The 13,302-nt window shown below is 41.9% G+C and overlaps 1 protein-coding gene across 1 annotated transcript in view; it reads left to right on the top strand.

The window, feature by feature from the left end:
• LOC110530907 (kelch-like protein 29) overlaps window positions 1-13,302 on the top strand; it is a 330,236-nt gene that overhangs the window by 246,153 nt on the left and 70,781 nt on the right. Inside the window, exon 7 of the mRNA XM_036985426.1 lies at window positions 1,517-1,713. Coding sequence (XP_036841321.1) covers window positions 1,517-1,713 — 197 coding nt within the window. The remainder of the gene's footprint in view (window positions 1-1,516; window positions 1,714-13,302) is intronic.

Consider the following 13,302-nt stretch of genomic DNA (forward strand, 5'->3'; position numbering starts at 1 on the left):
AGGTGTGATGGGGAGCAGGGGGGGGGGGGGGGGGGGGGGGATCTCTTATTTAAAAGACCCAGGAACAGTCATGGACCCCACCCCCAACCCCACCTAATCCCTCCCAACTCCCCCCCTTCTGAAGGATGGCTGCTGGTCCCTGTGGATGAACCAACCCTCTTCCTCTCACCCCCCTCCCCCCCCTTTCTCTCACTCTCTCTCCCACTCCTTCCTCTTCACTCTAACCATCCTGTCCATATGTCTGTGTCCGTCTGTCTGCATCCTGCATCAAAACTGTGTCTGACTGTATGCTCTGATAAAGCTATTTTATTGACTCTCACACCAACCCAGTAAGAGACATTACCACTTGAAACAGACAGACACTGAGCATTATGCAGTGTAGCCAGTCGATATGAGCAACAGAAGGAGAATACACCCCATCCATCTCAATCGTTGGTAGTTTTCATATTGTTTATGTCCACAGCCCTCGGGGGAAGGACACAGTATCTCACACTGCATTCTGGTGCATTGATTCTGTTTATTTTGCCCTTGACTAGATTATGTTGTGTCACATGGGACATTAAGGCATAGAGTTAGAACACATCAACTAATTACTGATCCTGATGATGTCACAATGCAGGCCGGACTCTAACGCAACCACTCGCCACGAGGCCCGGGAGGACTACATTAGCTAGAGATAGCCAACCCAGCACCACAGTATATGGCTATATGAATCTGATTTGTAGCATTGATATACAGCACACAGGATAGTCATACAGTATTGTAATAATAATAATAATATATGTATTTTATGTAGCGCTTTTCATGACAAAACAGAATCTCAAAGTTGCATTAAAAAAACACAGGAAAAAAAGCACAAAAACAAATCAAATGATCTGCCAGATTCTTGGGCTTCAGGATTGTAGTGTTGGGCGCATCAGGATGCAAGCATTCAGACATACCACAGCTAACATAGCTTAAGGTCTTCCATTACAATAACATTGAAACATCAGACAGCTACAGTAACATTCCTAGTGGTTTTCCAATCTGTCAGTGCATGTATGGTTTTTATCACCCCCTCTCATCCCTCTGTCATCTGTCTGCCATTAGCATGTATGCATCTTCTTGAATATCTATGCATACATGACAACACATGTCAAAGCATGCCTTTTTGGATATTAATTTGCCATGATGAAGACAAACACATTACTTGTGCTTTCCTAATCCTTGTTTTGAGAGAACTGTTTTGTTTCAGATGGAGCACAAACTACCATAACTGTGTGCTGTTACAAACCTTAGTCGCTTACCGTAAAAACAATAGACTCCAAAAATAAAATTCTCTACCTTTCTTTTTCTTTTGTATTTGATTGTATTGATTGTGCTATTTTTCCCTTGTTTTGTAAAGACCCAGGTTGTGTGTGTGCGAGTGTATGTGAGTGTGTGTATCTGTGTGTAGCTCTTGTCCTAGTTGTGTGTGTGTGTGTGTGTGTGCGTCTCTTCGGTGTCTAACTCCCGTCTACCGTGGTTGGTTGGTCAGGTCGTCAGGGGAGACGAGGAGCGGGGAGAAGCTAGAGCTGCAGATGAGCAACATTGGAGCTGACGTGTTGGAGCTGCTGCTGGAGTTTGTCTACACGGGCTCTCTGGTCATCGACTCAGCTAACGCCAAGACACTGCTAGAGGCCGCCAACAAGTTCCAGTTCAACACCTTCTGCAAAGTCGGTGTGTCCTTCCTAGGTATGTACAGTGCCTTGCGAAAGTATTCAGCCCCCTTGAACTTTGCGACCTTTTGCCACATTTCAGGCTTCAAACATAAAGATATAAACTGTATTTTTTTGTGAAGAATCAACAACAAGTGGGACACAATCATGAAGTGGAACGACATTTATTGGATATTTCAAACTTTTTTAACAAATCAAAAACTGAAAAATTGGGCGTGCAAAATTATTCAGCCCCCTTAAGTTAATACTTTGTAGCGCCACCTTTTGCTGCGATTACAGCTGTAAGTCGCTTGGGGTATGTCTCTAGCAGTTTTGCACATCGAGAGACTGAAATTGTTCCCATTCCTCCTTGCAAAACAGCTCGAGCTCAGTGAGGTTGGATGGAGAGCATTTGTGAACAGCAGTTTTCAGTTCTTTCCACAGATTCTCGATTGGATTCAGGTCTGGACTTTGACTTGGCCATTCTAACACCTGGATATGTTTATTTTTGAACCATTCCATTGTAGATTTTGCTTTATGTTTTGGATCATTGTCTTGTTGGAAGACAAATCTCTGTCCCAGTCTCAGGTCTTTTGCAGACTCCATCAGGTTTTCTTCCAGAATGGTCCTGTATTTGGCTCCATCCATCTTCCCATCAATTTGAACCATCTTCCCTGTCCCTGCTGAAGAAAAGCAGGCCCAAACCATGATGCTGCCACCACCATGTTTGACAGTGGGGATGGTGTGTTCAGCTGTGTTGCTTTTACGCCAAACATAACGTTTTGCATTGTTGCCAAAAAGTTCAATTTTGGTTTCATCTGACCAGAGCACCTTCTTCCACGTTTGGTGTGTCTCCCAGGTGGCTTGTGGAAAACTTTAACCGACACTTTTTATGGATATCTTTAAGAAATGGCTTTCTTCTTGCCACTCTTCCATAAAGGCCAGATTTGTGCAATATACGACTGATTGTTGTCCTATGGACAGAGTCTCCCACCTCAGCTGTAGATCTCTGCAGTTCATCCAGAGTGATCATGGGCCTCTTGGCTGCATCTCTGATCAGTCTTCTCCTTGTATGAGCTGAAAGTTTAGAGGGACGGCCAGGTCTTGGTAGATTTGCAGTGGTCTGATACTCCTTCCATTTCAATATTATCGCTTGCACAGTGCTCCTTGGGATGTTTAAAGCTTGGGAAATCTTTTTGTATCCAAATCCGGCTTTAAACTTCTTCACAACAGTATCTCGGACCTGCCTGGTGTGTTCCTTGTTCTTCATGATGCTCTCTGCGCTTTTAACGGACCTCTGAGACTATCACAGTGCAGGTGCATTTATACGGAGACTTGATTACACACAGGTGGATTGTATTTATCATCATTAGTCATTTAGGTCAACATTGGATCATTCAGAGATCCTCACTGAACTTCTGGAGAGAGTTTGCTGCACTGAAAGTAAAGGGGCTGAATAATTTTGCACGCCCAATTTTTCAGTTTTTGATTTGTTAAAAAAGTTTGAAATATCCAATAAATGTCGTTCCACTTCATGATTGTGTCCCACTTGTTGTTGATTCTTCACAAAAAAATACAGTTTTATATCTTTATGTTTGAAGCCTGAAATGTGGCAAAAGGTCGCAAAGTTCAAGGGGGCCGAATACTTTCGCAAGGCACTGTACCTATGACATACAGTTGAAGTTGGAAGTTTACCTTAGCCAAATAGATTTAAACTCAGTTTTTCACAATTCCTGACATTTAATCCTCTTGATTTTAAGAATGTGAAATGTCAGAAGAATAGTAGAGAGAATTATTTATTTCAGCTTTTATTTATGTCAGAAGTTTACATACACTCAATTAGTATTTGGTAACATTGCCTTTATATTGTTTAACTTGGGTCAAACGTAAGAATTTTGGCCCATTCCTCCTGACCGAGCTGGTCTAACTGAGTCAGGTTTGAAGGCCTCCTTGCTCGCACACACTTTTCAGTTCTGCCTACAAATTTTCAATGGGATTGAGGTCAGGGCTTTGTGATGGCCACTTTAATACTTTGACTTTGTTGTCCTTAAGCCATTTTGCCACAACTTTGGAAGTATGGTTGGGGTCATTGTCCATTTGGAAGACCCATTTGTGACTAAGCTTTAACTTCCTGACGGATGTCTTGAGATGTTGCCTCAATATATCCACATAATGTTCCATCCATCCTCCATCCATGATGCCATCTATTTTGTGAAGTGCACCAGTCGTTCCTCCAACAAAGCACCCAATTGTTGGAAAAATGACTTGTCATGCACAAAGAAACCGACTTGCCAAGTAACCAACATGCCAAAACTATAGTTTAATGAGAAATTTGTGGAGTGGTTTAAAAACAAGTTTTAATGCCTCCACCCTAAGTGTATGTAAACTTCTGACTTCAACTGTAGGGTGTCGAGTGTGGGGGGATGTGTGTAAATAGGTGTCTCTTCACACTAAGCCTAAGTTTCTGTCTTTGGCACATAGTCCCTCGCACCCTTTCTGACAGGTGTCCAAATTTAGCGTAAGCCCCCCCCCCCCCCCCCGAAGTAAAAGAGAGGGACATCATTTTGCTCCTTATCTCGATTTGTCTCTCGGTCTGTCTTTAGGTCTGTCGCTCTTTCTCTCCTCTCGGCCCTGAGGAGTTGGGAGGCGCCAGGACAAAAGTTCAGGGAACAATTGTCAGTTATATGTCAAATCCTCCAGCATAAGCTATGATAGAACCCACAGATACTCAGACCGATCGATACCTACACAAGGGGGGGGGGGGGGGGTGGGTATGGGTCTTGGAAAAGGAGGTTGGGGGATCGGTGTTTGGATGGATGGCTGGGAAAGCCCAGGGGTCAACCGAGGAGCAAATGCGTACTCATGGGTTTAGGAGGTCAAGGGACTGGGAGACGGTAAATGTCAGATTATACCTACCATTTAATAGAGATGGTTGGGTAGATGTGGAGAGAGCTCTAAGACAAGGATAGGATGTCTGGCAATGGGATGAAAAAGGTCAGAGTAGTAAAAGGGAGGGGGAAGACAGTGAAAAAAAATATCGATTTGTTTTTCACGTTTCGTCCGACGATATGGACTTGTGGAAAAACAGGGAAACCATTTGTAGTGTAGTCAGAGACTTCAGCCTGAACATGATTCATGACATTTGAGCATGTTAGAATAGAGACATAATACTGGTACAGTGTATAACCTTGGAACAAAGACATTGATATCATGTCAGGGATATTGAAGTTCGCAACAAATGTACTGAAGAGATGCGAATTAAATAAACTTTGGCCATGGTGCATTGAGTTCATCAGATTTTTTTAGTGTGACAAAAACACACCTCAACACCAACTGATTTAACATGTTATTTTGTCCATCATGTTAGAACAACTTCAAGTCACAAGAAATAAAACGTGGGAGGATTTACAACCGGCGGCTATGGAACCTTCCAGAGCCTGGAATAAAACTCCTTTATTCACTATGTCTGCAATCTGCTCCACTGAGTTTGAGATATTGCACACCATGCAACACACACACACACATGCCATGTAATAACAGATTGATACTGCACAGACTCTCTTAAAATATATATTTTTGTCACATGCGCCGAATACAACAGGTAGACCTTACAGTGAAATGCTTACTTACAAGCCCTTAACCAACAATGCAGTTCAAGAAATAGTTTAAACAAATATTTACAAAATAAACTAAAGTAAAAAAATCAAATCAATAAAAAAGTAACACAGTACATTTACATAACAATAACGAGGCTATACTGTATACAGGGGGTACCGGTGCAGAGTCAATGTGCGAGGGTACAGGTTATTCAAGATCATTTGCAAGGTGACTATGCATAGTTAATAAACAGTGAATATTAGCAGTGTTGTTCAGCAGTCTTTTGTCTTGGGGGTATAAGTTGTTAAGAAGCCTTTTGGTTCTAGACTTGGTGATCCGGTACCGCCTTGCCATGCGGTAGCAGAGAGAACAGTCTATGACTTGGGTGACTGGAGTCTTTGACAATTTTTTGGGCCTTCCTCTGACACCGCCTATATGTAAGTCCTGGATGTCAGGAAGCTTGGCCCCAGAGTGATGTAGTGGGCCGTACGCACTACCCTCTGTAGCACCTTACGGTCAGATGCCGAGCAGTTGCCATACCAGGCAGAGATGAAACTGGTCAGGATGCTCTCGATGGTGCAGCTGTAGAACTTTTTGAGCATATGGGGACCCATGCCAAATCTTTTCAGTCTCCTGTCGCGGAAAAGGTGTTGTCGTGCCCTCTTCACAACTGTCCTGGTGTGTTTGGACCATGATAGTTTGTTGGTGATGTGGACACCAATGGACTTGAATCTCTCGACCAGCTCCACTTCAGTCCCGTCGATGTTAGATGGGGGCCTGTTCAGCCCTCCACCTCATTTGTCTTGCTAACATTGAGAGAGAGGTTGTTTTCCTGGCATCATACAGCCAGGTCTCTGATCTCCTCACTATAGGCTGCCTCATCGTTGTCGGTGATCAGGCTTACTGGACCACTGTTGTGTTGTCAGCTAACTTAATGATGGTGTTGGAGTCATGCTTGGTCACGTACTGTAGTTGTGGGTGAACAGGGAGTACAGGAGGGGACTAAGCATGCAACCCTGAGGGGCCCCAGTGTTGAGGATCAGCATGGCAGATGTGTTGTTGCCTACACTTACCCCTTGGACTTCCTGATGGGCTGCCCCCATGATCCAGTTTCAGAGGGAGGTGTTTAGTCCCAGGGTCCGTAGCTTAGTGATGAGCTTTGTGGGCACTATGGTGTTGAATGCTGAGCTTTAAACAATGAACACATACAGGTTCCTCTTGTCCAGGTGGGAAAGGGCAGTGTGGAGTGCTATTGAGATTAAACAAAATCAAATGTTATTTGTCACATGCGCCGAATATCACAGGTGTAGACCTTACAGTGAAATGCTTACTTACAAGCCCTTAACCGACGATGCAGTTTTAAGAAAAATACCACCCAAAAAATCTTTGCGTCATCTGTGTATTAGTTGGGGCAGTATGCGTATTGGAGTGGGTCTAGGGTTTATGTCATGATGGTGTTGATGTGAGCCATGACCAGCCTTTCAAAGCACTTCGTGGATACCGACGTGAGTGCTATGGGGCGGTAATCATTTAGGCAGGTTACCTTCGCTTTCTTGGGCACAGGAATTATGGTGGTCTGTTTGAAACATGTAGGTATTACAGACTCGGCCAGGGAGAGGTTGAAAATGTCAGTGAAGACACTTGCCAGTTGGTCCGTGCATGCTCGGAGTACACGTCCTGGTAATCCGTCTGGCCCCTCGGCTTTGGGAATGTTGACCTGTTTAAAGGTATTCCTCACATCGGCTATGGAGAACGCGATCACACAGTCGTCCGGAACAGCTGGTGCTCTCATGCATGCTTCAGTGTTGCTTGCCTCAAAGAGAACATAAAATGCATTTAGCTCGTCTGTTAGGCTCGCGTCGGCACTTTTACTGAAATGTTGATTAATGTACAGTGTCCTCAAACTCAATAGTTTTCAAGCTCTGACACATCCGACGAGCGTCAGAGCCGGTGTAGTAGGATTCAATCTTAGTCCTTTATTGATGCTTTGCCTGTTTGATGGTTCAACTGAGGGCATAGCGGGATTTCTTATAAGCGTCAGATTGTCCCGTTCCTTGAAAGCGGCAGGAGCCTTTAGCTCAGAAGTTTACATACACTTAGGTTGGAGTCATTAAAACTCGTTTTTCAACCACTCCACACATTTCTGGTTAATAAACTATAGTTTTGGCAAGTCGGTTAGGACATCTACTTTGTGCATGAAACAAGTAATATTTTCAACAATTGTTTATAGACAGATTACTTCCCTTGTAATTCACTGTATCACATTTCCAGTGGGTCAGAAGTTTACATACACTAAGTTGACTGTGACTTTAACTTCTTGGTGCACCCATGCCTTTAGCGGTATCATTTTCGTCAACATCCGCTGAATTGCAGAGCGCCAAATTCAAATTAAATTACTAAAAATATTACATTTTCATGAAATCAGAAGTGCAATATAGCAAAACACAGTTTAGCTTGTTGTTAATCCACCTGGCGTGTTAGATTTCAAAAAAGCTTTACAGCAAAAGCTATCCAAGCGTTTATGTTAGGACATCTCTCTCAGCAGCCAAAACATTACAAACAGCTAGCAGCAAAGTAGATTGGTCACGAAAGTCAGAAAAGCAATAAAATGAAAATATAATTTTTATATCCAAGATACCTCCATTTGGTTGGGGCGTTTTGTTCAGAAATCCACAGGCTCGAGCAGTCACGACGGGGGAGACGAAAATTCCAAATAGTATGCGTAAAGTTCGTAGAAACATGTCAAACGTTTTTATAATCCATACTCAGGTTGTTTTTACAATAAATAATCAATAATACGCGATCTGATCTTTCTCGCTCATTTTTCAGAATAAAAGCCTGAAACTATGTCTAAATATTGTTCACACCATGTGGAAGCCATAGAGAAAGGAATCTGGTTGATATCCCTTTAAATGGAGGGAAGGCATGCAATGGAAGAGGTTTCAGGAAAAACAGCACTTCCTGGTGGATTTTCCTCCGGTTTGCGCCTGCAATATCAGTTTTGGAAACTTTAGAGTGTTTTCTATCCTAATCTGACAATTATATGCATATTCTAGATTCTGGGCCTGAGAAATAGTCAGTTTCATTTGGGTACGTTTTTCATCCAAACATCAAAATACTGCCCCTTACACTCAAGAGGTTAAACAGCTTGGAACATTCCAGAAAATATCATGGCTTTAGAAGCTTCTGATAGGTTAATTGACATCATTTGAGTCAATTGGAGGTGTACCTGTGGATGTTTTTCAGGGCCTACCTTCAAACTCAGTGTCTCTTTGCTTGACATCATGGGAAAATCAAAAGAAATCAGCCAAGACCTCTGAAAAAAATTGGAGACCTCCACAAGTCTGGTTCATCCTTGGGAGCAATTTCTAAACGCCTGAAGGTACCACGTTCATCTGTACAAACAATAGTACACAAGTATAAACACCATGGGACCACGCAGCCGTCATAACGGTCAGGAAGGAGATACGTTCTGTCTCCCAGAGATTAACGTACTTTGGTACGAAAAGTTCAAATCAATCCCAGAACAACAGCGAAGGACCTTGTGAATATGCTGGAGGAAACCTGTACAAAGTATCTATTTCCACAGTAAAACAAGTCCTATTTCGACATAACCTGAAAGGCCGCTAAGCAAGGAAGAAGCCACTGCTCCAGAACCGCCATAAAAAGCCAGACTACAGTTTGCACATGGGGACAAAGATCATACTTTTTGGAGAAATGTCCTCTGGTGTGATGAAACAAAAATAGAACTGTTTGGCCATAATGACCATCATTATGTTTGGAGGAAAAAGGGAGAGGCTTGCAAACACCATCCCAACCATGTAGCGCGGGGGTGGCAGCATCATGTTGTGGGGGTGCTTTGCTGCAGGAGGGACTGGTGCACTTCACAAAATAGATGGCATCTTGAAGAAGGAAAACTATGTGGATATATTGAAGCAACATCTCAAGACATCAGTCAGGAAGTTAAAGCTTGGTAGCAAATGGGTCTTCCAAATGGACAATGACCCCAAGCAATACTTCCGAAGTTGTGGCAAAATGGCTTAAGGACAACAAAGTCAAGGTATTGGAGTGGCCATCACAAAGCCCTGACCTCAATCCTATAGAACATTTGTGGACAGAACTGAAAAAGCGTGTGTGATCATGGAGACCTTCAAATCTGACTTAGTTAGACCAGCTTTGTCAGGAGGTATGGGCCAAAATTCTTGTGGGAAGCTTGTGGAAGGCTACCCGAAACGTTTGACCCAAGTTAAACAATTTAACGGAAATGCTACCAAATAATACTTGAGTGTATGTAAACTTCTGACCCACTGGGAATGTGATGAAAGAAATAAACGCTGAAATCATTCTCTCTCTATTATTCTGACATTTCACATTCTTAAAATAAAGTGGTGATCCTAACTGACCTAAAACAGGGAATTTTTACTTGGATTAAATGTCAAGAATTGTGAAAATCTGAGTTGAAATGTATTTGGCTAAGGTGTATGTAAACTTACAACTTCAACTGTACGTACCGTCACTGTGGGGACGACGTCGTCGAAGCACTTATTGATGAAGCCGGTGACTGAGTTGGTATACTCCTCAATGCCATTGGATGAATCCCGTAACATATTACAGTCTGTGCTAGCAAAACAGTCCTGTAGCGTAGCATCCACGTCATCCCAGACTTCCGTATTGAGCGAGTCACCTCAGGTCAGTTATACCTCGAGACTTCTTTAATATTAGACATTGCGCACCAGCAGTTATTGACAAATAGACACACACCCCCGCCCCTCTTCTTACCAGACGTAGCTGCTCTGTCCTGCCGATGCACGGAGAAGCCAGACAGCTCTATATTATCCGTGTCGTCGTTCAGCCACGTCTCGGTGAAACATAAGATATTACAGTCCCGGCGCCATCTGAAGACACAAATGAACCTGAATAAATGGTGGAATCAATTAAGATCAAACCAAGTAAGGATACCAAACACATTTGAACCTCGTTTGATATTGATTAGATATAGAGACAGCTCTGTAAAGGTATTGATTGGTCTAGCTCTAGTTATTATTACACATTCTCACGCCCCCTCAGACTTCTCTCTCTCTCTCAGAAACAGTAAAAGCACATCTGCTCAATCAAACACCACATTAACAGACTACAGTTGTATTAGTTTCAGAAGGCTTTGTTTTTCTATTCAGCTTCAACACACTGAGTTGACTTTAACAGACACTTTGTCACATCAACCCTGTTTTATTATAATATTGTAGTAATAACTTGTAGTGGTGAGATTCTCCATGAGCTCTCCTGGTGATATTTGTATAGGCAGCTTGCACATGCACACGCGCACACACACACACACCCCCTTACCTTGTGGTGACACACAATTTAGTACCATTCAAAATCCAATTTTCCCTAACCCATACTCTTACCCTAACCGTAACCTTAAGCCAAAAAAATAAATCTTAACCCTCAACCTAACCCTAAGACATAAACCTAACCCTAGCTCCTAACCCTTAATGTAATTCTAACACTAATTCTGTGTGTTCTCACAAAATGTCCCCAGTTGGTCAAATGTTTGTTTGTTTTCTATTCTTGTGGGGACTTGGCCAGTTAAACACGTCCATACATGCAGTGCTTTCAGAAAGCATTCATACCCCTTGACTTTTCCCTCATTTTGTTGTTACATCCTGAATTTAAAATTTATTAAATTTAAACAAAAATTGTCACTAGCCCCATAATGTCAGTGGAGGTTAAATAAAATAAAAAATTACCAAATGAATTACAAATGAAAAGCTGAAATGGCTTTAGTCAATAAGTACTAAACCCCTTTGTTAACGCAAGCCTAAACAAGTTCAGGAGTAAAACTTAGCTTAACAAGTTACATAATAAGTTGCATGGACTCACTCTGTGTGCAATAATAGTGTTTAGCATGATTTTCTATGACTACCTCATCTCTGTACCCCACACGTACAATTATCAGTAAGGTCCCTCGGTCGAATAGTGAATTTCAAACACAGATTCATCCACGAAGACCAGGGAGGCTTTCCAATGCCTCATAAAGAATGGCATCTATTGGTAGATGGGTATAAATAAAAACATCTGACTTTGAATAACTCTTTGAGCATGGTGAAGTTATGAATTACACTTTAGATGGTGTGTCAATACACCCAGTCAATACAAAGATACAGGCGTCCTTCCTAACTCAGTTGCCAGAGATGAAGGAAACCCCTCAGATTTCACCATGAAGCCAATGGTGACTTTAAAACAGTTACAGAGTTTAATGGCTGTAATTGGAGAAAACTGAGGATGGATCAATAACATTGTAGTTACTCCACAATACTAACCTAAATGACAAAGTGAAAAGAAGAAAGCCTGTATAGAATACAAATATTCCAAAACATGCATCCTGTTTTTCAGCAAGGCTCTAAAGTAATACTGCAAAACATTTGCCAAACATTTTTTGTCCTGAATACAAGGTGTTATGTGAGGGGTAAATCCAGTACAACACATGACTGAGTACCACTCACCATATTTTCAAGCATAGTGGTGGCTGTATCACGTTATGTGTATGCTTGTCATTGTTAAGGACTGGGGAGTTTCTCAGGATAAAAAAGAAACGGAATGGAGCTAAGCACAGGCAAAATCCCAGAGTAAAACCTGGTTGTCTGCTTTCCACCAGACACTGGGAGATGAATTTACCTTTCAGCAGGACAATAAGCTAAAACACCAGACCAAATCTACTCTGTTGCTTACCAAGAAGAATGTTCATGAGTGACCATGTTACAGTTTTGACTTAAATCTACTTGAAAATCTATGGCTCGACCTGAAAATGGTTGTCAATACCCCATTTTGTCATTATGGGGTATTGTGTGTAGTAGATGAGTGAGGAAAAAATAATTATTTAATCCATTTTGAATTCAGGCTGTAATGCAACAAAATGTGGAACAAGTCAAGGGGTATGAATACTTTCTGAAGGCAATGTATACCCACACACACACACAAAGAGTGCTCTGTGTTTATAGATGGGAGTTCTGGTGGTGTTCAGTACCAATGTCTCATTTGATTAGGCCTCACACAGTGGGCCCCAGTCCGACGATATGGACTTGTGGAAAAACAGGGAAACCATTTGTAGTGTAGTCAGAGACTTCAGCCTGAACATGATTCATGACATTTGAGCATGTTAGAATAGAGACATAATACTGGTACAGTGTATAACCTTGGAACAAAGACATTGATATCATGTCAGGGATATTGAAGTTCGCAACAAATGTACTGAAGAGATGCGGATTAAATTAACTTTGGCCATGGTGCATTGAGTTCATCAGATTTTTTTAGTGTGACAAAAACACACCTCAACACCAACTTATTTAACATATTATTTTGCCCATGTTAGAACAACTTCAAGTCACAAGAAATAAAACGTGGGAGGATTTACAACCAGCGGCTATGAAGCCTTCCAGAGCCTGGAATAAAACTCCTTTATTCACTATGTCTGCAATCTGCTGCACTGAGTTTCTGAGAAATTGCACACCATGGCAACACAGACACTCACGTCATATAATAACAGATTGATACTGCACAGACTCCTCACACCCACACAAATTAACCTGAATGAATGGTACCTGTGGAGTCAATTAAGATCAGACCAAATAAGGATACCAAACACATTTGAACCTTGTTTAATATTGATTAGATATAGTGACAGCTCTGTAAAGGTATTGATTGGTCTAGCTCTAGTTATTATTACACATTCTCACGCCCCCTCAGACTTCTCTCTCTCTCTCAGAAACAGTAAAAGCACATCTGCTCAATCAAACACCACATTAACAGACTACAGTTGTATTAGTTTCAGAAGGCTTTGTTTTTCTATTCAGCGTCAACACACTGAGTTGACTTTAACAGACACTTTGTCACATCAACCCTGTTTTTTATAATAATATTTTGGTCTTGTAGTGGTGAGATTCTCCATGAGCTTTCCTGGTGATATTTGTATAGGCAGCTGGTTCTCTCACTCACTCACTCACTCACTCACACTCTCTCTCTCTCTCTCACA

This window comes from Oncorhynchus mykiss, chromosome 8, assembly GCF_013265735.2.
Source record: "Oncorhynchus mykiss isolate Arlee chromosome 8, USDA_OmykA_1.1, whole genome shotgun sequence".
In the NCBI taxonomy this organism is placed as follows: domain Eukaryota; kingdom Metazoa; phylum Chordata; class Actinopteri; order Salmoniformes; family Salmonidae; genus Oncorhynchus; species Oncorhynchus mykiss.